Genomic DNA, 23,751 nt, shown 5'->3' on the forward strand with positions numbered 1-23,751 from the left:
GGAACAGGCACAGCAAATACGTTCCCCCTCATGGGGCAGTCTCGTGGACTGGGCAAGGGGGAGGGGCTGGGAGACAGGCGCTGTCTCCACTGCTCATGCTTCCGCTTGATCATCGTGCCCCCTGAATGGAGACACACAGACCCACTGTCACCTGGAGGATCCATCTGCCTCATCTGCCCTTTCCCTCAGCATCCCCAGGATCTAGGACAGCTATAGAATCTTCTACAAGGTATCTTCATATAGGAGGGCAATATCACACCTGATACTGCATCATGTGTAAGTAGTGGTACCACAGCTCACACATTTCTGCAGAGCACAGGAATATATTCTCCAGGCCCCAAACCAAGACACACATACAAACACACACAGCCATCCTCTTGTGGTGAATTTCTACAGCTCCTCCTTCCCAGGAAATAAATTTAGGCAACACTGGGACTCATAGATTCTAATCAACTGACAGAGCACAGAGGCTGCATATTTATTTGTGTATCTATACCCCACCCCAACTGTCCCTGCCCCCAGGAGGTTTCAGGCTGTGCCTTTAAACCTGTACCCACCTCTTATTTTATGAGACAAAATACATTGAAGTGGGAATTTCAAGTTCTAGACCAGTGCTATTCAATAGAAATTTCTGTGAATATGTTCTATATCTGCACAGTACAATATGGTTACCAGTAGCCACTACTAGATATATGGCTTGATATATGATACCTGATATATGGCTGGTTCCATTGAGGAACAGAATTTTTCATTTTATTTTAATTAATTTAAATTTAGCCACACATGGCTCATGGCTAACATATTGGACAGTGCAGCTCTAAATAATTCCAGACAAACATTCTAATACCAGAGTAAAAAAATGAAGGTTTTCAGAATGGTGGGAGCTGGCTCTCAAGGAGAGGGACGGGTCAGGACGCACTGAGTATTGATTGAAGCTGCTTTGGGTGGGCCACTGCCCGTCCCAAGAGGAACCATGGTAGGATGCTCAGAAGCAGCTGAAGATGAGCTTGAGAATCAGGCAGGGACAAGACGGGTCCTAATGGGGTCCTAATGGGGTCCTAGTGGGGTATGGGATACGGAAATGAAGCAAAAGGAGGTGTAGAGATGGAGGTGGAGGAGGTGCAGGGAAGAGATACCTCCCTGTGAGATAACTACTAACACCAGGCCTGGAGAGTTCTAAATCCACTTAGTCCCTTCTCCCCGTGCCCCCACCACTGTAAATTTTAATGGAAGGATCATTAAATATCTCCTAGAGCAACTCACATTCTGCAGAGTAATAAACTGAGGTCCAAAGAGGTGACTGGGCTGTCCAGCGTTATATATTGAATCTGTAGCAGAATCAGGACAACAACCGCATCGCCACTCACACCCCCACGCACCCTCCTCCCACCCTCAACCAGCTCCACTACAGGAAGGTCGAGCTTCGGAAGGAGAACTGCAGGTAGACAATGAGCAGGCCCAGTGAGGCCCAGAAGAGGCCCCAGCGAAGGGAGAAGAAGTTGTACCCCGATGCCTCCCGGGCCCGTGGCTTGGAGGCACCGGAGAAGGTCACGTCCTCCTCCAGCAACTTCTCGCTGGGCTTCCAGTGCACGATGCCCTCCTGGCAGGCCTCGCAGAACTCTCCGCGGTGCCGCCGGTTGTCTTGGCGGCTGGCCACGTGGATGCGGTACTGGCCGCCGCTCTCCCCGTAGCGCTGCTCGCGCAGGCTGCTGATGAGGTTGTCCACCAGGCTCTCGATGTCCTCCTCCAGCATGCTCGACTCGTCCAGCCGCGCCGTGCCGCACTCGTAGCACAGCTGCTTGAAGACGCGCATGCGCACCGAGCGCGCCCGCTGGGCGCGGTCCAGGTACATGTGGAAGAGGATGACCACGTGGGGCGACTGCCAGGTGTGCCAGCACCAGGAGCAGTGGAACATGCGGCGGAGGGAGGCAGGGATGGAGAAGGTGGGCCTTCCTCCCAGCCACAGCCGGCCTGGAGGAGCCTGGAAAGGAGGAGCACTGTGTGCCTATACCTGGAAGTTGAGGCGGAGTGTTTACCGCCCCGGGGGTACATTAGTGCCTGAGCCGGCGTCTCAGCCTCCTCCTGGTGAGCTGCCCTCGGCCTGGGGCAGCAACCTCAGGAGCCAGATGCTGGAGCCATCTGGCTTCCAGCAGTGCTCTCCGCCTGCCTCCTGCGGGCCCTCCCGTGGCCTTGGTCCCCCCAAGCCTAATGCACGCAGGACATGGGTCTGGACGCTGTGGACTCACTCCCCCCAATCTGGGCCTTATTTCTCATCTGTGAAATGCAGGATAATTGTGTCCAATAAGCATCCTTCTGCTCAGCCCTCCCATGACTCTGATAAGGGGGATGACCACACGTCTCACTCATGCATCCTGTCTGTTCTGGGGCAAAGAGATGCCTCTAGCTGTCCCAAGCACAGATCACCAAGAATCCACCGGATGGCCAGGTGGATGGGTGGCGTGCCAGCAGGGGGAGGACTACAGAGTTTGGTCCCTGCACCTTCACACAGAACACTCTCCTGTCCCTTGACAAATCATCCCTAGATCCCACTGCAGGCCCACAGAAGAGACTGGAAAGGTGTATCCTGGTCTGCATCCCCCTCCACACACATACACACATGTACACTTACGTACACACAGGCCACTTTGTCTACCCTGGGCCCCTTCGAGTTCCAGCCTCAGGAAACATGGAGGGAAGTGGCCTGGGACGCATACGGCCTAGGCTTCATCTCAGCCCCCACCCAGTGCTGGCACCCCTTCAGTGGCAGAGAACTCATGACGTCCAGTGGCAGCTCCTTCCGTCCCTGAGATAAAGCTCTTCCAGGCCCCTGTTACCAAGGCTTTACAGGCAGTCCAGAGTCCACTGGGTTGAGTCTGCCCTCACTGCTAACCCTCTATGGGATCCCTGTTGACGGCCCTGAAGGACCTCTGATGAGGAACTCAGTTCAGTCCAACAGACACCACCCAGCACCTACTGTATGCCAAGCAGCACGCAGCGCAGTGGGGTGGAGATGAAGCCAAGCCTGGCCCTGAGCCCTGGGGCCCACAGACAACGTAAGCGCAGCACAGTACCCAGTGCAGCCCAAGGCAGGATTGGCAGGCCAGAGCATTCTGATTGGTCCTGAGCCAGAAGGGGCGTGTCCCCCTCCATCCTGCCTCTCTGTGCTAGGCCAGAGCTGCAGGGCACCAGGGTTACAATGCTTACAGGTAGGGTGAGCCTCTGCACAGAATATGCACAAGGGTGACGCCTCTCCAGCTCCACCTGAGGTCCGCTGGGAGCCACAGATCACCAGCCAGGAATAGGACCAGCTGATCCCTGAGGCAAGAGGAGCCACGAGCCTACGGAGCTCAGCCCCAAACCCCTGGACCCCTGCACCTGAGTTTCCAACCCTTTGCACCCCTCCCACCAGCCAGCCCGGAGCTTCACATCTTCAGTCCCCTCCTTCTGTACCTCTTTAAATCAAGCCAATCCAGAGATGTTTTCCCTCCCTCAAGCCACACCTCAGATCTTAAATCTCAAAGCATCAGACCTAGTAGGAGGGGACCTTAGGATATCTAGTCAAACTTTTATTTCATTGAGAGAAAGAGAGCCGTCTGCACACACAGCTAGTCAGAGACAGAGCCGAGACCCAGCCTGTAACAGGTGCCCAAAAGATGTCTCTTGAATAGATTTGAATTGAAATGAACCAACCAACCTCTGACTGTTGTCCCAAAGGCAAGTTCACTCTAATATTTGCAGCTCTTGGGGCAGGAGTACAGGTGTAAGCTCCTCACCCACGGCCTGCCTCCTTCTGTTCCCACCGCCAGCCCAAGGAGCTTAGCATGCAAGCATGTGTGAACAGCCCAGTCTGTGTGTCCACACCCCCAGGACACAGCCCCCTGTTGCCCTCCCCAGGGGCCTAGGGCTACTGTCTGTCCTTGATTCAATGAACCCAGGGAAGAGGCCCATACAGTGTGTGCCTTTTTTTTTTTTTTTTTTTTTGCGGTACGCGGGCCTCTCACTGTTGTGGCCTCTCCCATTGCGGAGCACAGGCTCTGTCCGCGCAGGCTCAGTGGCCACGGCTCACGGGCCCAGCCGCTCCGCGGCATGTGGGATCTTCCCAGACCGGGGCACGAACCCGCGTCCCCTGCATCGGCAGGCGGACTCTCAACCACTGCGCCACCAGGGAAGCCCCTATTTTTAAAAATCTGATTTCCTCATTGTACTCCTCATCTCTTACCTGAAACCTCCTGACACTGAATTAAGACAGCTCAGGCCCACAAATGGGAAATTAGTCGGCCAAGGAAATTACTGGCCTCAGGACCGGGCTGCTTACTCCTTGATCACTCCCTCTCAGCAGTCAGCTTCCAGCCAGGAGAGATGGGGGTTCCTGTGAGTTCCTGGGAACAGAACCAACCGAGGAGCTTATGGCCCAGTCAGGAGTGAATCTCTGGGAGACGTTGTGTCATTGTTCCCACAACAAATGACAATGAAAAAAACCCAAAAAGATAGAGGGTGGAATTGTCAGGGTTTACCTGCTTGCTTTTACTCAAATGATGCCACCCCCTTAGGCCTAGAATCAGACTTAATTTGAGTGGGAGCCGTCTCAGCAGAGACCAGTATGTCATCTTTCTGTACCACCGCCCTGTTTTCTCTCAAGAAGAAACGCTTGCTATACAATCAGTGAGCACAATTACAGCCTCACTTTTCTACACATGGGTTGCTCCAGGAATCCCAGTGTAAGAGCTCACTAACGTATACATGTGTGTAGCTGTGGCCACATCACACACTGGCAGTTTCACTATGCATTGCCGCCATATTTTTTAATCCAGATAATACTTCAAAACATAAAGGAATTTGTATTCCTTTATAAAATTAAACACTGTGTGCCTGTATTCTGCAAACAAAATTGGCAAAGGGGTGGGGGATGAAAGAACCATTCCCCCTCTCCAATTTGGAAAGTGGGTCAATAAATACCTTTGTAAAATAATCATTATTTATATGTTACTTCTTAGAATAATAAGGAATGTCAATGGGGAACCTAAAAATAAAAGTAATGAAGAGTGAGGGAGGTGAACAGATATCCCTGGGGGCTTTTGGAAACTCTATGTACCCTGACCCCAGAGATTTCAATACATGGTCTTGAGGGGGATATACCCCCTCCACCCATTCTGGTTCTGGAAAGACACCCTCATTGACAGCCATTGTTACTGATGGGAATATGTTGTCCCACAGGCATCTTGGTGCCAAAAAAGAGAAAGAAAAATGAAGGTTGGGTAAAACTGAGATAGTGGTTCAGGATATTTCTTTACTTAGAAACAAATCCAGGGGAAATGCAAGCTGAGTCCTGTCTTCTCTTTCTCCACAATTCAAGGAACCAAGGAAGGTGCTACAGGGCAAAGCAAAGGTCCCAGGGGGAATCTTTTCAGTAGCGGTTAGGATGGCCTCTCATCCCCAAGATGCAGTGCTCAGAGGCAACATGGTCCAAGCTCCACTCTGGGCGAGAGGTGACCTCTGAGTGTCGGGGCATTCACATGGTCAGACCAGCCCACAGCTCTCAAACAATGTGTGTAGCGAAACACCCTCTGGGGAAGATTTCACGCCTCTCTGTTATCAGTTGGCAGCAGACAGGACAAGAGCAGGCAGGCGAGATTCTATTCCTGCTGGTTTTCAAAAGTCCAAATTCTATGGGTCATGCTTCCTAGGCAGCCCAAAGTCTGTATTAAGGGTGGCCATACCTACTGTCACTTTTTTTCAGGGCCTTTTAATGTTAGGCAGAGATTCGGTGAAGAATTGTCACACTATCTGTGGGAAGAACATAAATAAAAAGAGGGAGGTGGGAGCAGGGGGTGCTCTACACAAGGAAAAAAAAAAGAGGATGGGGTTTGAATAAGTGAGTTAGTGGTTTAGGAAGGAAGACTATAGAATTCTCTGCTGAAAAGAGACAGTCGGACTCAGAAGATCTGGAGATACTTTCAGCAGGTGCAGCCAGTGCTGACTTCTGTCCAATAAGTAGAGGGCCTCCGTCAGAGTCCCCTAACTATACTGAGAACCTGTCAGTTTCTGATGAGCTGAGGCTCAACACACACAAAGAACCATGACTCCGCCCTGGGACAGTCATGGCAGAGCAAAAAGGAAGCATGGGAAAGCTTATGCTGGCTCTTAAAGCTCCCATTCTGAAATGACACTTTTCACTTCTCCTCACATTCCATTGGCCAAATCAAGTCATGTAGCCAAGGCTGCAATTGGGCAGGGAAATATATTTTGCCAAAGGAGGGAGGGGGGCACCTTAGGGAGTGGTACCGAGCACTTTGGACTCAGTAAAATAAAAATAAAATTCATCACAGCATCCACCTGAATGATGGGCACCCTCCTGGAACAATGGAGCTAAACAGGTTTTATGGTGCAGTGTAGTCAGAAATCCTGAATTCTAATCTCTAACTTCTCTTAGACCTTCTCTGTGACCTCAGTGAAAGGGACACCTGTAGAGGATGGAGACCACATGTCCTGAGTTCTCCAGAAGGATCTTCATTTCAAGGCCACTGCGATGTTTCCCAGGAGAATACGTACTTAGCAGACCATGGGGAACTGCGGTCAGTATAAGTTGTTGAACCGTACTCCAGACCCTTGAGAATCCAGCCCCAAAGTCCTGGAAAAATGGCTTTACTAAATTCTCTTGCATAGTAGGACAGAAAGACATATTTGTAAAAATGGTAATTAACAAAATAAAAGCATGCACTTAAGCACCACAGATTCTAACCACCACCAAGACTGTTCCAGAGGCAATCGTACCTGAGGTTGGCAGCGAGGATGCTACTCTGTCTAGTTCCAGTTCTTGGAGGACAGGATTATAAAGACCAACCTTTCTGCTGACCACAACTAAAAAATGCTGCTTAAAATATTGTTTATAAAAGCATTAATTATATAACAAGATCCTTTTGCACCATTAGGGTGGAATCTACATGAAGGCAGGAACCCAGAAAGACGAGCAGAGCGCTAAAGCTGCTTTAACTCTGAAGACACTTGTCAAATCAGATGAAATAGAGCCGCTGTATTTATCCCTTCAGAGGACCCAGGACAACAGGAGACACAGTCTAGGGTCCACCTAAGGCAGGGAACATAATAAGAGACCCTCTGCCCAGAGGGCTGGAACCAGGAAGGGCAACACCTCCAGTGTAGCAATGAATGGGAAGCATCAGCCCCAGCCACTCCCAGAAGACTGCAAGGATAATTGCCTTGACCATGAGGAGGAAAACGTATTGTTTAGCTTCAGAATTGGATAAACACTTACAATGATATGGGGATAATTACTAAATGAATAGGAACAGAATATATCTAAACTTTCATCCTAATAGAGAGAAAATAATATAATTATTAGAAAACATATAATCCAAAAGAAAACAAGAGAGAAGAGAGGGAGAATCAAAATACAGTGAGACATGAATTCCCTGGCAGTCCCAGTGGTTAGGACTCTGCACTTCCACTGCAGGGGACACAGGTTCAACCCCTGGTTGGGGAACTAACATCCCGCATGCCGCACAGCGTGGCCAAAAAAAGTGTAGGAGAAGAAAAAGAAGAAGGATCCTTAAACAAAATACAGTGAGGCATAGATAACAAAAAATCAGATAATGGCAAATAGATTAGCAAATACATTAAGTATAAATAAACTGAATGTCCAGTTATAAGGCAAAGATTGTCTGACTGAATTAAAAAACAACATCCAATGACAATCCCAACAGAATATTGTTAGACACCCACCTGACAGGCAAAAATGAAAATGCATTATCAAGCTAAGGACTGGTGATGTTAACAACTAACATGAACTGCAATGTGCGGTTGGTGGAAATTTACATAACCCTTTTGGGGAAGTTGTCACTGCCTTGAAAGGCTGAACATTCAAGAACCCTATGATCTAGCCATTATACTCCTGGGTGCATATCCTAGAGAAACTCTCACATTTTCACTAGATTACACCTATGATAATGTTCGTACATCATGTTTGGAAGGATGCAAATCACATTCCAACGCATTTCATTCCACTTCTCTCTACCCTATTCCATTCCTCTACATTCAATTCTATTCCTCCCCAGTCGGTTTATTCTTTTCCATTTCCCTTTACAAATGTCCATCAACCAAAGGATGGACACACACACACTGGAACACTACAGAGCAATAAAAATAAGTTAGTTCTACTCACATCAACATGATAAAATTTCATCTTACTCCTTTTTCTCCACTTGTCATGTTGATGTGAGTAGAAGTAATTAATCTGTGATTTAATGAATTGATATATTAAATGTGTATATGTTAAAATATTTAAATATATGAATAAAAGTATATATAGTGATTAAAATAACTATAAGTTTTCTCCGTGGGAAGGGAGAGGGGTGCTTGTGTTAGGGGATTATTACATATTGTGAATGAAAGAGTTTTCAGGGGGCTGGCAAAGTCTTTCTGACCTAGGTGTTTGTTATGTAAGTTTTCAGTGTATAATTATTCTTTAAATTTTATGCGTATGTCTTACGTACTCTTCTGTATATAGGATATATTTCACAATTTACAACAAAGTGGATACCACCCCCTTTCTGGGAGAGATCCCCTTTCCCGTTGCTCAGATGGCCCCAAAGTACCAACATCTAGCAATGGCCCTTCTGAATATTTTCATTAAGGTGGTCATAGATTTTAAAACTGAAAGAGAACTAGAAAAACCATCATCCCCCTACTCTGAGAAAAGCTTGGGCAGGTGAGCAAAGGAAATTCAAATAAGGAAATAATGAGACAGTGCCTGGCAAATAGCAAGCTCTTAGTGAATATTCCAGGTTCTTCTTCCACAGCACCTGCCATACTATCATTGCATTTCCTCCACAAGTCCAATTATTCTTTGTTTTCTCCAATGACTAACAAAACCTTACATAGTAGGTGCTCAGTAAAATTTGTTTAATGAATGAATAGTGGTGAGACTTAACTGTATATAACCTTTACAATTTAGATTGAATGTAAATTTTACTAACACAGGAACCATAAAAATATGTCTCTACAGATCCCATAGCATATGGAATTGCATATTATAGAAGTACAATAGGTGTTGTGAATTCCATTCACTTCACAGCAACAAAGATTCTTCTAACATCCATGACGTGCTAGGATGGAAACGAAGTGCCACGGGGGACACATAATTACGTGATCTGCCCAAATGGGCAGGAAACAGCCTTCAAATGGTGGGATTGAAGGGGCGCTCTAACACCTGTAGCTTCTTGGAATTAGGTTTACGATGCACAGGTCTGGAAGATTATTCTTCCAGGCACTGTAAGCTTAACACAATGCCAGTTATCAGAAAGGGGGAAAGCCCTGAACCTACCGAAAACTACCCTCAAAGAGGATATCTAATTTTTAAATAGAATTTTTATTTCACTCAGACATATCAGACTCGTCAGCCAGTATATAATGGACATAAAATTTCTAGTATTATTATTAAGAATTTTTCTGATGCAGCACTCAGAACTCTTGGTTTTAAATTCGGGGCAAACTGCCATTGACCTCAGTGTTATAGGCCAAAGAGAATGCAAGACAGGTGTTCTTTTTTTTAAAGATCTTTACTTCAAATAAATTTTTTAAATTAATTAATTTATTTATTTTTGGCTGTGTTGGGTCTTCGTTGCTGCGCGTGGGCTTTCTCTAGTTGCGGTGAGCGGGGCCTACTCTTCGTTGTGGTGCGTGGGCTTCTTATTGCGGTGGTTTCTCTTGCTGCAGAGCACGGGCTCTAGGCTCCCAGGCTTCAGTTGTTGTGGCTCGCAGGCTCTAGAGCACAGGCTGAGTAGTTGTGGCGCACGGGCTTAGTTGCTCCGAGGCATGTGGGATCTTCCCAGACTAGGGATCGAACCCCAGTTCTCTACATTGGCAGACGAATCCTTAACCACTGTGCTATCAGGGAAGTCCAAGACGTGGTTCTTAAAACACCGTTTTTTACATGTATCCAACTCAGCCTCAAGTTCACTAAATCCTTTCTCATCTTTTCTTAATATTAAAGTCTTTACATTTGTCTTTCGTCCTTTGCAACACTACAAGTTTTTCCTCTGAGCACACAGTATATTTGGATAAATACGTGCACCACACATATTTAAAAGAGACTTCCAGAAGGGATGATGCAAACCCTTGAAGAATGAGCAACTGACAGCTAAACAAAGAAGGGGGATAAATGTATTCAAAGTAGAGGAAACCATTGGCAAAGACTTCAAGGATGAAATAATCTAGAATCGTTCTTGAAACTCCAACGAGAGATATGTGGGACCTGGATTATAAAGGATTTTTCAATGTCATGCAAGGCATTAAGACTTTGTCTTAAAGGGAACATGGAATCACGGGAATCATTTTAAGCCTGAACTACCTGATCAGATTTGCACACCAATAGTGGGCCAGTAAAGGGCATTGATCTCTTCCCCTTTCCCCAGGAATGGCTGGTGCTTCGAAGTGCTGCTCCCATGACACTGTAGCCCTGGGTTCTGATCTGTCTAACTTCTTGCAAATCCACACCCCTCTGCAGGAGGGATGGGGAGAACTTTCACTCTGTCATACAAAAAAAACTCTAGAGAGTTTTGCTCTGCCAGTTCAGACCTACTGGATTCAGTGTCATGAGAAAATAGAGAAATAAATAGTTTACAATGTTTATGCTGGAAAGCAATTAATACTCAGAATTTGAACATTAAATGTTTTAATCAGTTTATATTGTCAATAAAGCTTCTATGGATTGTTTTCCAACAATGGAGATCCAGGTGAATAAGAAATAGATACACTGATGCTTGTAAGTTTGCATTAGTACATCAGTATTTGTCAAATGAACACAGACACCCCCAAGACATACATAGCCATCAAGTTGCCTAATATCTCCTACCTAGTTTTTTTTTTTGAGACAATCTTTGTTTTATTTTATTTTTTATAGTTTTTATTTTATTTTTAATATTTTAATTTTATTGTAAATTTAATAATTTACAATGTGTTAATTTCAGGTGTATAGCAAAGTGAATCTGTTATACATATACACATATATATATCTCCACTCTTTTTTAGATTCTTTTACCATATAGGCCATTACAGAGTACTGAGTAGAGTTCCCTGTGCTATACAATAGGTCCTTATTAGTTATCTATTTTGTATATAGTGGTGTGTATGTGTCAATCCCAATCTTCCAATTTATCCCTTCTCCTGCCCTTACCCCCTGGTAACCTTAAGTTTATCTTCTACATCTGTAACTCTATTTCTGTTTTGTAGATAAGTTCATTTGTAGACATATTTTAGATTCCACATATAAGCGATATCATATGACATTTGTCTTTCTCTGACTTATTTCACTTAGTATGACAATCTCTAGGACCATCCATATTGCTGCAAATGGCATCATTTTATTCTTCTTTATGGATGAATAATATGCCATTGTATATATGTACCACATCTTCTTTATCCATTTCTCTGCCAATGGACATCTAGGCTGCTTCCATGTCCTGGCTATTGTAAATAGTGTTTCAGTGAACATGGGGATGCATGTATCTTTTCAAATTATGGTTTGCTCCAGATATGTGCCCAGGAATGGGATTGCTGGATCATATGGTAGCTCTATTTTTAGTTTTTTAAGGAACCTCAGTACCATTCTCCATAGTGGCTGTACCAGTTTACATTCCCACCAACAGTGTAGGAGGGTTCCCTTTTCTCCACACCCTCTCCAGCATTTACTGTTTGTAGATTTTTTGATGATGGCCATTCTGACCAGTGTGAGGTGATACCTTATTGTAGTTTTGATTTGCATTTCTCTAATAATTAATGATGTTGAGCATCTTTTCATGTGCTTTTTAACCATCTGTATGTCTTCTTTGGAGAAATGTCTAATTAGATCTTCTGTCCATTTTTTGATTGGTTGTTTGTTTTTTTGAAATTGAGCTGCATGTGCTGTTTGTATATCTGAGAGATTAATCCCTTGTCAGCCGCTTCATTTACAAATATTTTCTCCCATTCTGAGGGTTGTCTTTTCATTTTGTTTATGGTTTCCTTTGCTGTGCAAAAGCTTTTAAGTCTAATTGGTCCCATTTTTTTTTTCTTTTAACATCTTTATTGGGGTATAATTGCTTTACAATGGTGCGTTAGTTTCTGCTTTATAACAAAGTGAATCAGTTCTACATATGCATATGTTCCCATATCTCTTCCCTCTTATCCCATTTGTTTATTTTTGTTTTTATTTTCATTTTCTAGGAGGTGGATCGAAAAAGCTCTTGCTGCGATTTATGCCAGAGTGTTCTGCCTATGTTTTTCTCTAAGAGTTTTATAGTGTCCAGGCTTACCTTTAGGTCCTTAATCCATTTTGAGTTTATTTTTGTGTACAGCGTTAGAATGTGTGGTCTCAGGACTTAATGAAGCTCCGGTTCTTCATATCTCGTGGTGGAAAGAATTCAGCGAGAGACAAAGTGATAGGTAAGAAGTGGATTTATTTAAAGAGAAACGCACTCCGCAGACAGAGTGTGGGCCATCTCAGAAGGCGAGAGGCCTCTCCTACCTAGTTTTTAAAAGATGATATAGGAGGACAGGAAAATCTTAATGGGAATTTATGCCAGTAAGCATGGGACAGGGAGAGTTTGAAAATAACTTACGCTGGAGAGTAAATTCTGTGATGATAAGGTAGACGCTGCAGGTGCAAAAGGCATTACAATTACTTAATTTGCGTTGCTCCCTGCACAATTAAGCAAAGTCCAAGAGGGTGAGGGGACTCGAAGGTCCAGTCCAGAATGGTTTCAATGTCCAAGGGGGCCTGTTGATGGAAACCAGTCAGAGTACAACACCAAACTCATGCGTAGCTGCAGTTTCCCCATGGGAATCCAGGTCATTCTTCTGAGAGATTTTATATGATGCAAGAGACAGCAGAAGCCACAAACCAGTTCTTGAGACATCAGGAACCGGCCAAGGAAACAACAGATTATTTCTTCACCTTAAAATCTAGTTGGGAGGAAAATCCTGATAAATCTCAATTATAATAAAAGTTAATAGTGACAGAGTGCTTACTTTACATCATGAGGTTTTCCTAGTACTTTACATATGTTAATTTATTTAAGCACACAAGAATCCTATGAGGTCAGTACTATAATTATTATCCCTATTTCACATATGAGGAAACTGAGGCATCGAAAGGCTAAGTAATTTACTGGCAGTCACATAGTTAATAAGTGACAGTTCCAAGATTTGGACCCAAACAGTCTGGCTCACCAACTACGTGCATTTTATCCACTAAGCTTTTCCCTAGGCCCAGTTTTAAAAGTAATAAATTCGGGCTTCCCTGGTGACACAGTGGTTGAGAGTCCGGCTGCCGATGCAGGGGACACGGGTTCGTGCCCCAGTCTGGAAAGATCCCACATGCCGCGGAGCGGCTGGGCCCGTGAGCCACAGCCGCTGAGCCTGCGCGTCCGGAGCCTGTGCTCTGCAATGGAAGAAGCCACAACAGGGAGAGGCCCGCGTACCACAAAAAAAAAAAAAAAAAAAGAAAGTAATAAACTCATTATAAAATGTTGAGCAATACAACAATATATTAAAGAATAAACAAAAGTTCAACATTCTCTTCACCTCACCTCTCCCTGCCCTTCATTTTTTGGTCCAGTTATTATTGGTAAAAATTTAGAATTTTTGATAACAGAATGTGTTTGATTAAAAACAGAATCATAACATTTTTAAGTGTTGTACAGCACTGATATGTTTCCAGTTCGGTACATAATGATTCATGAGATACGGGGCCTTGTTCGTGAGCCTGTGTTCAACCCATCTGACGCCAGCATCAGCACCTCAGCTGCAGCATCTCCTTGGGCCTTGCACGTGCTGCTGCACATGCAGTACCTTGTGACGTCATTACAGTACTGCCTCTGTGTGAAAAACAACTATCAAAAGAAGGAGGAAACTTTATTAAAAGGTGAAAAACTGGTTAATTTGTGATGTGAGGTCATGCTTTGGCAACCCACGATTCTCCCTGACTGTGATTCCAGTAAAAGCCAGAAAGCTTTTGTAAACATTTCTCAGTTTTCAACTTGGGGATTCTTGGAAGTTCAGGTAAAAATAGTCTCTGTCTGCTTTTAGCATAAAGGTGTCTATGGAGAGCCAGAGACCTGCGTACTTATCTCAAATTTGTAGTAACCTAGGATCAATCACTTTCACTCCTCAGCATTGATTTTCTATTTCCAAATGTCAAAAGTCCTCACCACCCCAGCCCTGTTCGCTGCTGAGATTTTGGTGTCTAGAGGCACCATGAAAAGCAAAGTGGTCTCACCAAGCCTAATACAGATGTCCATCCCCTAACTCTACTGTTTCTACGTACCTCTGTCCCTGTTTCGGTGTGCTTTTGCTTCTGGAGACCCATAGCTTCCTCCAGCTTTGTCTTACAGATTTAAGGGAATCTAGGTATTATCCAGAGTGAGCTATATTTTTTAATCCATGAGTAAACAGTTATTGACTCCTATTAGTGCAGAGTGAGGCTCTGAGGCTATTGGGATGAACAAAACACAGTCCCTGCCCTTCTGGATTCCATCTGGGGCAGCACAGTGTTGCCTTTGTGGCCATGAAACAATCGCACTTTCACTGCCGTGACATTCTATCCGTGAACCTTTAGCTCTCTTGTTAGAATAAACTCCTGCTCTCTCCTTCTTTGACCGGTGAATTGTTTTAAGGGTTTTTTTTTTTTTTAATTTACAGACAAATGGAATTTTTCCAGTTCTCTCTTTTTTATATTATTATTGATTTTTAGCTTAATTGCATTGTTTTGAGAGAATGTCTATATGATACCAAATCTCTGACACATTCTGAGGCTACTGTTGTCCTTTCTTTTTTTTTTTTGCGGTACGCAGGCCTCTCACCGCCGCAGCCCCTCCCGCTGGACGTGCAGGCCCAGCGGCCATGGCTCACGGGCCCAGCCGCTCCGCGGCATGTGGTATCTTCCCGCACCGGGGCACGAACCCGTGTCCCCTGCATCGGCAGGCAGATTCTCAACCACTGCGCCACCAGGGAAGCCCTCCTTTCTTTATTATACTTTTATGTATTTAGTTTTTAACAATTTGTATTAAATATATTTAGAGAGACAGTATAATATTAAAATTAAAACCTCAGACTCCAGCACCAGATCTGGATTTTAATCCCAGCTCTGCCAGTTAATGGTTGCGTAAAATTGGGTGATTATCTGTCTTCATGTTTATAAAGTAGGGATAGTAATAGAGACCACTCCAATTGGTTATTGAGAGGATCAATGAGCTCATACCTGTACAGAGCTAGACGCAATTCTTGGCACATAGTGAATGCTCAATAAATGTTATTTATTATTATTATTTCACTATATTATATTGCTATTAGTTTATTCCATTTATAGAACATTCTCAAAATGACAAAATTATACAGATGGAGACTGTATAATTTTGCCAGGGGTTAGGGATGAAGGGAGGAAGAGGATAACTATGAAGGGGTAGCATGAGGGATTTTTGTGGTGATGGAACAGTTGTGTATCTTGGTTGTGGTGGCCATAAATCTATACAGGAGATAGAATTGCATAGGGCTATACACACATACACATACACACACATACGCACACACGAGTACATGTAAAACTGGTGAAATCTGAGTAAGATCTGTGGGTTATACCAATTGCATCACCTTCCTGGCTTTGATATTGTGCTATAGTTGAGTAATATGTTACCACTGGGGGAAGCTGGGAGAAGGGTACATGAACTTCTATGTACTACTTTTGTGACTTCCTGTGAATCTACAATTACTTAAAAGTAAAAAGTTTCTTTAAAAAAGATCCTAGAGGGCTTCCCTGGTGGTGCAGCGGTTGAGAGTCCGCCTGCTGATGCAGGGGACACAGGTTCGTGCCCCGGTCCGGGAAGATTCCATATGCCGCGGAGCAGCTAGGCCCGTGAGCCATGGCTGCTGAGCCTGCGCGTCCGGAGCCTGTGCTCCGCAAAGGCAGAGGCCACAACGGTGAGGCCCGCGTACCGCAAAAAAAAAAAAAAAAAAAAAAAAAAAAAAAGATCCTAGAACATTGTGACTATTCAATAAATGTTATTTAGTATTATTATTTTGTCATAGCTGTTTTTCAAGTTTTTCTGCATTCAAACATGTATTAATTTCAAAATTAAATACACAGCAATAAATGTTATTTTTAAAAGACTTCAGCAAAGTTACAAATTGTTAACTATATAGAAACTCTGAGCCCCTTGTGAACTGTTAAGTAGGTTAGAGTTGAAATGTTTGTTAGCCCCTCTTGAACTGTGAAAATATTAGGAGGCATGAGGAGGGAAGCCCCAGAGCTTGGGTGTGTGAATGTTGGTCTACTGGCTGCAGGAAACACTGAGAACAACAGATGAGAAAGGGCCGGCCTACAGCACTTAGAACTCCGTGGTCTGGATGCCTGAATTCTATTCCCAGGACACCCCCAGTGAGAGCAATCACCCACCTCTGTCTCCCAGCTCCATAGGCTGGAAAAGCCAGAGTCATGGTTTCCAGAAGGGGCCTGGGAGACTGACTGAAAAGACAGTCTTTTCATTTAGAGCCAGAAATTGAGGGCCAGGGAGAAGCTTCCTGACCAAGGCCAATGACCTTGAGTCAGCCAGAGCAGTTTGCCCTGGATCTCACTGAGTCAGCCCAGGTCAGCAGGGATTGGCTGATGTCCTCCACCCATAACTTCCCAGGGTCACTGAGGATGACCAGGGGAGCACATCTTAGGCCCCCCCCACCAGGCCCTTGGCATTGAAAGTGAGCGACAAGGCAGCCAGTCCACACCTGGTACCAGGCACCCAGAGTTCAGGACAACGCTCTGACATAGGGGGTGAGCTCCAGGCCATGCCGAGCGGCTTCTCTGTTAACATTAAGTTTGTGATTTTAACACAAAGAGAATTCCAGTTCTGAGATCCTGAACTCTCTTCTCAGCCTGTGTTGTGCAGTCGGAAAAGCTATGCACTAGGGTGCATGAAGATAGCACAATGATGCAGAATTAATCTTTAACCCATCCGCCGGCACACAAAGGTATTGCCTGCGTGAGCTGAGCCCCCAAACGCAGTCAGAAGGCAAAGGTTCCCTTTCCAGGCCACCGCTGACTCGTCACATGTTCTTTCTGATCCTCAGATTCTTCATCTGCCAAATGGGATTCTTTCTTTCTTAACTGGCAAGATGACAGAGGATTAAGAGAGCTCTTGGAAATGAAAGCTCCTGGCGATCTCTAAACTTAATTGTTCTTATTCGTGTCATCTCCTTAGCCCCTGCCTCCTGCCAGGTTCTACTAGGGATGGGTCTCTTTTGCCTGAGAATTGGTAAATGACCCTCTCCTTTCCAAGGAGAACTGCAAACACAAAATTCAAAGGAATTCCTTTCTGAGTGGAAATTTACACACTCAAGTAGGTCTCGGAAGGAGAGACTTGGGGGCCAGAGGACCTCCAATCACATCCCACAGACTCCCAGCCAATTCTGTTGGATGGCTTTGCTGAGGTGAAGGAGAGCTCTAGGAAGGAAACAGGCACAAAGGCATAAGAGGCCGATTAGAAGAAATAGCCCTGACCCCATTTACACCTTCCTACTTTCCGGGAACCAGTGGCACCTGCGGCCTTAATGACTTGGTCTACCCTGCCACCTTGTGGTTGTTTGCTAGACTGCACTAATAGAACTGCCTCAAACAATCTGGGTGCCAGAAGAGCTATAAACCCAACTGGAACCCTTAATCACACACTCACTCTCTCAGTCCACCATTCAGCAAACCTATACAGATGCTCACAGTGTCCCAGGCTGAGGAAATTCATGCATGGATGGCCTTTAAAGAGTTCCCAGGGTGGGGGAGAGTAGAAGGAGAAAAATGACATGCTAAGCAGAAGGCGTGGTGTATACAAAGACACTGAAGCCTGGTATGTTTGTGAAATGATGCATTTATCTATGAGCCTGAAAGATAGGGAGCACCAGGTAGGAATAGAGGGAGATGAGGTGTAGTCCCACTCTCAGCAAATGATGTGTGTGAACCCCCAAGAAAAACAAAATGGACATAAGCTGCCCCTGGAATAAGTTCAGGGGTACAGGAGCTGTCCAACCTACACAAAATGACCCCAGACTCATGGGGTCATGCCCTTCTCTCTTGAGATTCATAGCAGACCCGTACTCCTGACTCTTCCCATGATCAAAACCAGTTTCTAAATGGGATAGGACCTTAGAAAAACGGCAAGCTTGAAAGGGGCCTTAGAGTCATTTAGGCCAACTCTCCCTCCAAGTCAACATCACCGCAACTCATCGTGCAGCTTCTGCTTAATCACCTCAGGGATGAGCCCAGGCGCCTGCCCAGAGCCCATTCCGTCCTTAGACAACTATGCGAAAATCCCTCATTCTATGCCGCTGAGTTCCTCCTTTTTATGATTCTTGGCCCAAGTTTCACTCTCCAAGGGTCACACTGAATAAGTGATTTGATATAGGAAGATATATGAAGCAGGCAATCATTTAGGGGCTGTGCTCAGGTCTGGAAATAGAAAATCATGGCAGTGATTTTAGTGGAAAGAACACTGACTTGGGTATTGGGAGAGCCGTGTCCAAGTCCTCCTAGAATCTTTGCTTAATGTCACTTGGCTTCCTTTTATATATGACGAAGGGGCTGGATTAGAGTGGAGATTCTCCCCTCTGGCTGCATGAGTGTCGCTGGGGAGTGGACAGCAGTACGATTACACATTGCCTATGGCAGAGAACCGGATTAGGTCACCACCAGGGTCAGTGCGAACACTCAAGGATGTTTCAAAATACCATTAACTATAATAGCCTCCTGTGCCTGTTAAGGGGCTTTTATCAAACCTGTAATGGTCTGTATACACATTCTTGGTGATCCCTACTCCATAGAGACCATGGATCTAGATTTTCCTCCCTTCTCCATAACGGAAGTGTGGTTGCTCACTGAGCATAGTTAGTTGGTCCCCTAGCTCTTCTGAGGTGAGACCTCCCCACCACCACCTCGCATTGATAAGAGAGACACAGCTGGTTAGAGGGAAAACAGAAGAGGCTCTGCCCAACCTCAGCCAGGTGACTTGGCCTCTCGTCTTAAAGAGGTCAAGTTAGCCCCCCGCCACCAGTGGTTTGTTTGTTTTTGGTTTTTTTTTGGCGGTACTCGGGGCCCTCACTGTTGTGGCCCCTCCCATTGCAGAGCACAGGCTCTGTACGCGCAGGCTCAGTGGCCACGGCTCACGGGCCCAGCCGCTCCGCGGCATGTGGGATCTTCCCGGACCGGGGCACGAACCCGTGTCCCCTGCATCGGCAGGCGGACTCTCAACCACTGCGCCACCAGGGAAGCCCACCAGTGTTTTTTTGTGATGTGACTGAGACCACGGTATAAAGTCCAGTGCCCGGAGTCAAGAGGTCCCTCCAAATCTCAGTTCCCTTCACCTTAGACAGCCGGGAGAAGGCCCAAAGAAGAGGTGGCGGTGGTGCCACTCCTGAGAGCATCTCACCAACCCCCATCCCACAGACAATTCTTGTCATGGGCTGAAATACGTCCCTCCCCCCCACCCCCCGATTCTTATGTTGAAATCCTAACCCCCAGGACCTCAGAATGTGACCTGATCTGGAAATAGGGTTGTGCAGATATAATTAGTTAAGATGAGGTTATTGGGGTGGGGCCTACTCCCATTTGATTGGTATCTATATAAAAAGGGGAAATGTGGCCACAGAGACACACACGTAGGGAGAACACTGGGTAAAGATGAAGACAGAGATCAAGGTGACACTCTGCAAGCCAAGGAGTCCCAAGGATGACCAGGAAACCACCAGAAGCTGAAGGGGAGGACTGGAATAAGATGCTGCCTCACAGCCCTCAAAAGAAACCAACCCTGCTGACACCTTGATCTCAGACTCCTAACCTCCAGAACGGTGGGACACCCTCCTGTTGTCCTGGCCACTCAGTTTGCGGTACTTTGTCAAGGCAGCCCTCGCACGCTTATCCACCTCCAGAGGGGGCTCCTATTGGTGGCATTGAGGAGGTGAGCTCTTTTCAGACAGAAGGAGGCACTGCGGTCCCACAGAAAGGAGGGAGATGCTTGCCAGCCCCGGAAGTGCTTCCGCCCAGCCCCCAACTCCGCAGGCCAGCTACCCCTGTGCTGCCCTGAAAGAGCAGTTTGCCATCCGAGGTCGAATCCTCAGGAACATCCTCTTTTAGCCACAATGGTATGTCTCTTTGTGTCTCTTTGTGATTTCACTTCCATATTTGTCCATGTTTCGTCTTCCCAGAGTGACTGCACGCTCCTTGGAGTCTAGGGCCATGTTACAAACCACCTGGGAGTCAGGACCTCTTTGATGAAAATTCTGGGTGTGACCTTAGGCATGTCGCCTTTCCCATGGCTTCTGCACCTGTAGACTAGGATCGTAATCACAAAGGCCCCTGCAGTCATGCTATTCTGTGATTCTGGTTCTAAGCATGCTTGATATTTAACCAACCTGCCTGTTCGAAGTACAAAAGGGAGGAGAGACCCAGGAAACTCATCTCTTAAATGTACTGAGAAGCCAGTCCCTTGGGGTTACATGGGTCAGAATCATTTAATAAAAGGGCGAGACCCCAGGGGCTTAGGGGTAAGATAGTTTTCCATGGGCTCCAAGCCCCACTGAGTGCCCTTCCTAGACTCCAAGACCCTCCTGCTTCAGTGCCTGCCTCTCTAGAAGCCGCTTCCTTAGTGATGCTGAGGCTTTCTCCTCCTTCAATGAAGGTGTGTGGCCCTGGATACTACGTCCCGTGCACCCACCCAGGGCTGGGCTGCTGCGTGCCTTTTAGAAGCCTCCTGCCACTGCTTTGAAGGCTAGGAGGAACACGGTCTTTCCATGTGGTTGCCGTATGTTGGATGGACCACTCTTTGTGTCTTCCCTGGGAGGGATCACAGCATGCCTCAGCCTGAACCCAATCTAAGAGTCTTGAAGGGCCTTCCTGATGGCTGACACCTCAACTGGATACCTGTGTAAATTGTGCTCTTTCAGTTCCAGGAAACAGGGACTCACACAGACCAGACCAAGTACGGTGGGTGATATAGGAGTAGAGGTAGAGACCTTACGATGAAGCGGTTATAAAAGGGATGGACTCTTCTAGAAATCTGAAACCAGAATCCCCCAATCAATGGCAAGCTTCCTAGGACCTGGTACTGGAAGGACATTCTAGTTGCAAGCCTTCTCCAGGGACCTCACTGTGGTACCATTAATGAAACCCAGCTTCTCTCCAGAGGGTCAGCTTCTCTCTGCATCATTTTCCTTCTCTTCCTTATTCCATCTCTCTTAGTGTTTTGCAAAGCATGTCTCTGGTAGAATGTGAGACAATTTCTAGAAGGCATATGAGTGAACATTTTTATTTTGAATACTAACTCTATTTTTATTTATATGGGGGAACCATATCTTAAAAGTGAGTCGATTTACAGAAAAATAGTGCATAAATATTCAAGGTATGATGTTACAGCAAAATCATGAAGGTGGATCACAAAGGACTGAAATTAGAGAAACACTGGACTGGCTGGTCTTCTTCATATTTCACTACAAATCCCCAGGACACAGGATCTTATGGCCCAACTCATCAGCGCCCCCTCTCAGGCAGCACTTGACCTGCTGTGATAGGCTACAGGCCTGCCTGTGGGATCCAGTGTCCATCCTTAGACAAGTCAGGGGTCAGGGAGGTATGGTATGAAATGTGGCTGCCCGTGGTCTGACTCTTCCTCCAGGGCTGGGGACAAGGCAGTTTCTTTTGGAAAATTCTGTGTACAGGTGTAGTTTGATGTGTTATTATGGGCCCCTGGTTCCATTGTAACTCCTGTGGCACTGCTGCTGTTCCGGAGTTTCTGAGGTTTCCATCCTTCTGTCACTTCTACTCTGAGGAGTGGTTGTGAGATTGAATGTGATCGTTGATACCAAGGTGTTTTGAAAATCATAAGCACCTCATAAATGCAAGATGTTATTACCACATTTAATAAATATACTACTATGAGTGACAGACAGAGGGATGGGAACGCAGATTCCAAAGGAAATAGCTCATTTTCCCCAAGAGAAGGAAATGATTGAAGTTCTACCAACAAGCAGTTGTGTGAACTCAGATTAGTTGGCCACTTCTTAGCTGTGTGACCTTGGACAAGTCCCTGCCTCAGTTTTCTTATTTCTAAGATGGGAACATTTGTGACTGTGCTTCCTTCCCTCAGGGTGGGGCCAGGGGCAGGAGACTGCCCTCCACTCTCTGCCCCAGGGCACCCTAGTTTCTTTATCTCAGTCCCTTCGTGGGTTGAGGACAGATTTGAACTAGGTAATCCTTACCATCCCCCATCCCTTCCAGCTCCTAAATTGATTCTAACCAACCCCCCTCTCCAGGTCCACCCTCCAACCACCACTCTGGTCCTTAGAAACCTTTCCTCTAGAAACCCCACAACATAGAGAAAACCATCACCCTGTTTTGTAAGTTATGCATTTGTGAAAAGTTGCGTTCATGTCACGCTTTTGTAGTAAAAATTTTATATTCCCTTTGCCCTAGCTTATCTGCTTAGAGATGTTTGCCTTTTACTTATTATTGATTGTCAATTGGCTGCAGTTACTCTTTGATCTTCCCTTTTGTTTGAACTTGAATGCCACCCACACTGTCTGCCCCAGCCCCTCTATTAAACAGTAATGATACGTAAACAATCTCAGAGGCCCTTGGGGAGCAAACCGCCCGGGGGCCAGCCTCCCTCGGGCCTGTGAATCGTCATTCCTGAAGCTGTCTGTTTTGTAAGTTCTTCTGCCAAGTTTCTGTGGGAGCAGAGGGATCATTTTCTCCCTTTTCAAAGAGCAGGGTGAGCTGAGGCCTCGAGCTGGCAAGTGCTTTAAAGTCATTTTCAAAGGAAACCTGAGTTGCAAGGCCATGTGGCTGGCAGAGGGCGGTGTGACTTTCTGAGGCTCTCTCTGGGGCTTTGGGTGGTCAGCTCCCGCAGCCTTCCCAGCACGTGCTCGGAGCCTGCTGCAGAGACACTGCCAAGGGACGCCACTGTCCAGCCAGAGGCCCCAGGGCACAGCAAAGGCTCTGCTTCACGTCCCCACCCCACCGCCACTGCCACCCAGGAACGGAAGAGGGGAGTGAGGACTTTCTCCTCTGCGCCGGTGGCCAGGACCACACGTGTCCTCACCATTCTTACTTCTCATCCATCAAACTTGGTTCTTGAGGTTTTCGGAGGTAAAATAAAACGGGGTGTCAAAGTAAGCCAGGGTGAACTTATGTCTGAATTATGGAATCATAAACAATCTAGTGAATCCAATCCCCTCAGGGGTGGTTGGGAAGGGGACCCAGAGAGGGAATGGTTGTCCCAAGTCCCAGGAGGAGGTGGCTGACTTCCAGCACAGAGTTCTTGGGACACAGAACACTTCTGCAGGCATGGAGACTGGCTCGGCTCGTATCAACGCATGAAGTTTCTGGGTCTATAGATGTCTGTCCATCACACAGCAGACAGCAAAAAGTCTCCAAAGACACCAAGGCTGAGGAATGCGTGAGTTGAGGCAGATGCCTCCGTACTGTCCTTGGACCCCAGCAGAGAGAAACTGTTTAGGAAGCCAGGAGGGGATGAGCCTTCTCACTTCACAGAAAGGGCAGAATCTCCAAGGCCCAGGGGAGGAAAGGACACATACATTGGTGTCAGAAGGGCTATAACTGAGGTCATTTATCTGAAGCTCAGCCTAGAGCTCTGAGTGAGAAATAAAGTGAATGAAGCTGGTTAAAACAACAACCAGAAAAAACAAACACAAAGAGGAGGGAACTGGCCA

General features: G+C 46.1%; 1 protein-coding gene across 1 annotated transcript; it reads right to left on the reverse strand.

The window, feature by feature from the left end:
* Positions 1–1,405: 1,405 nt before the first annotated feature.
* LOC117312089 (receptor-transporting protein 2-like) lies at positions 1,406–1,915 on the reverse strand. The gene has a single exon (XM_033855206.1). The coding sequence runs from the start codon at positions 1,913–1,915 to the stop codon at positions 1,406–1,408; it is 510 nt and encodes a 169-aa protein (XP_033711097.1).
* Positions 1,916–23,751: the final 21,836 nt, after the last annotated feature.

The sequence above is a fragment of the Tursiops truncatus genome, chromosome 4 (genome assembly GCF_011762595.2).
Source record: "Tursiops truncatus isolate mTurTru1 chromosome 4, mTurTru1.mat.Y, whole genome shotgun sequence".
NCBI lineage: Eukaryota > Metazoa > Chordata > Mammalia > Artiodactyla > Delphinidae > Tursiops > Tursiops truncatus.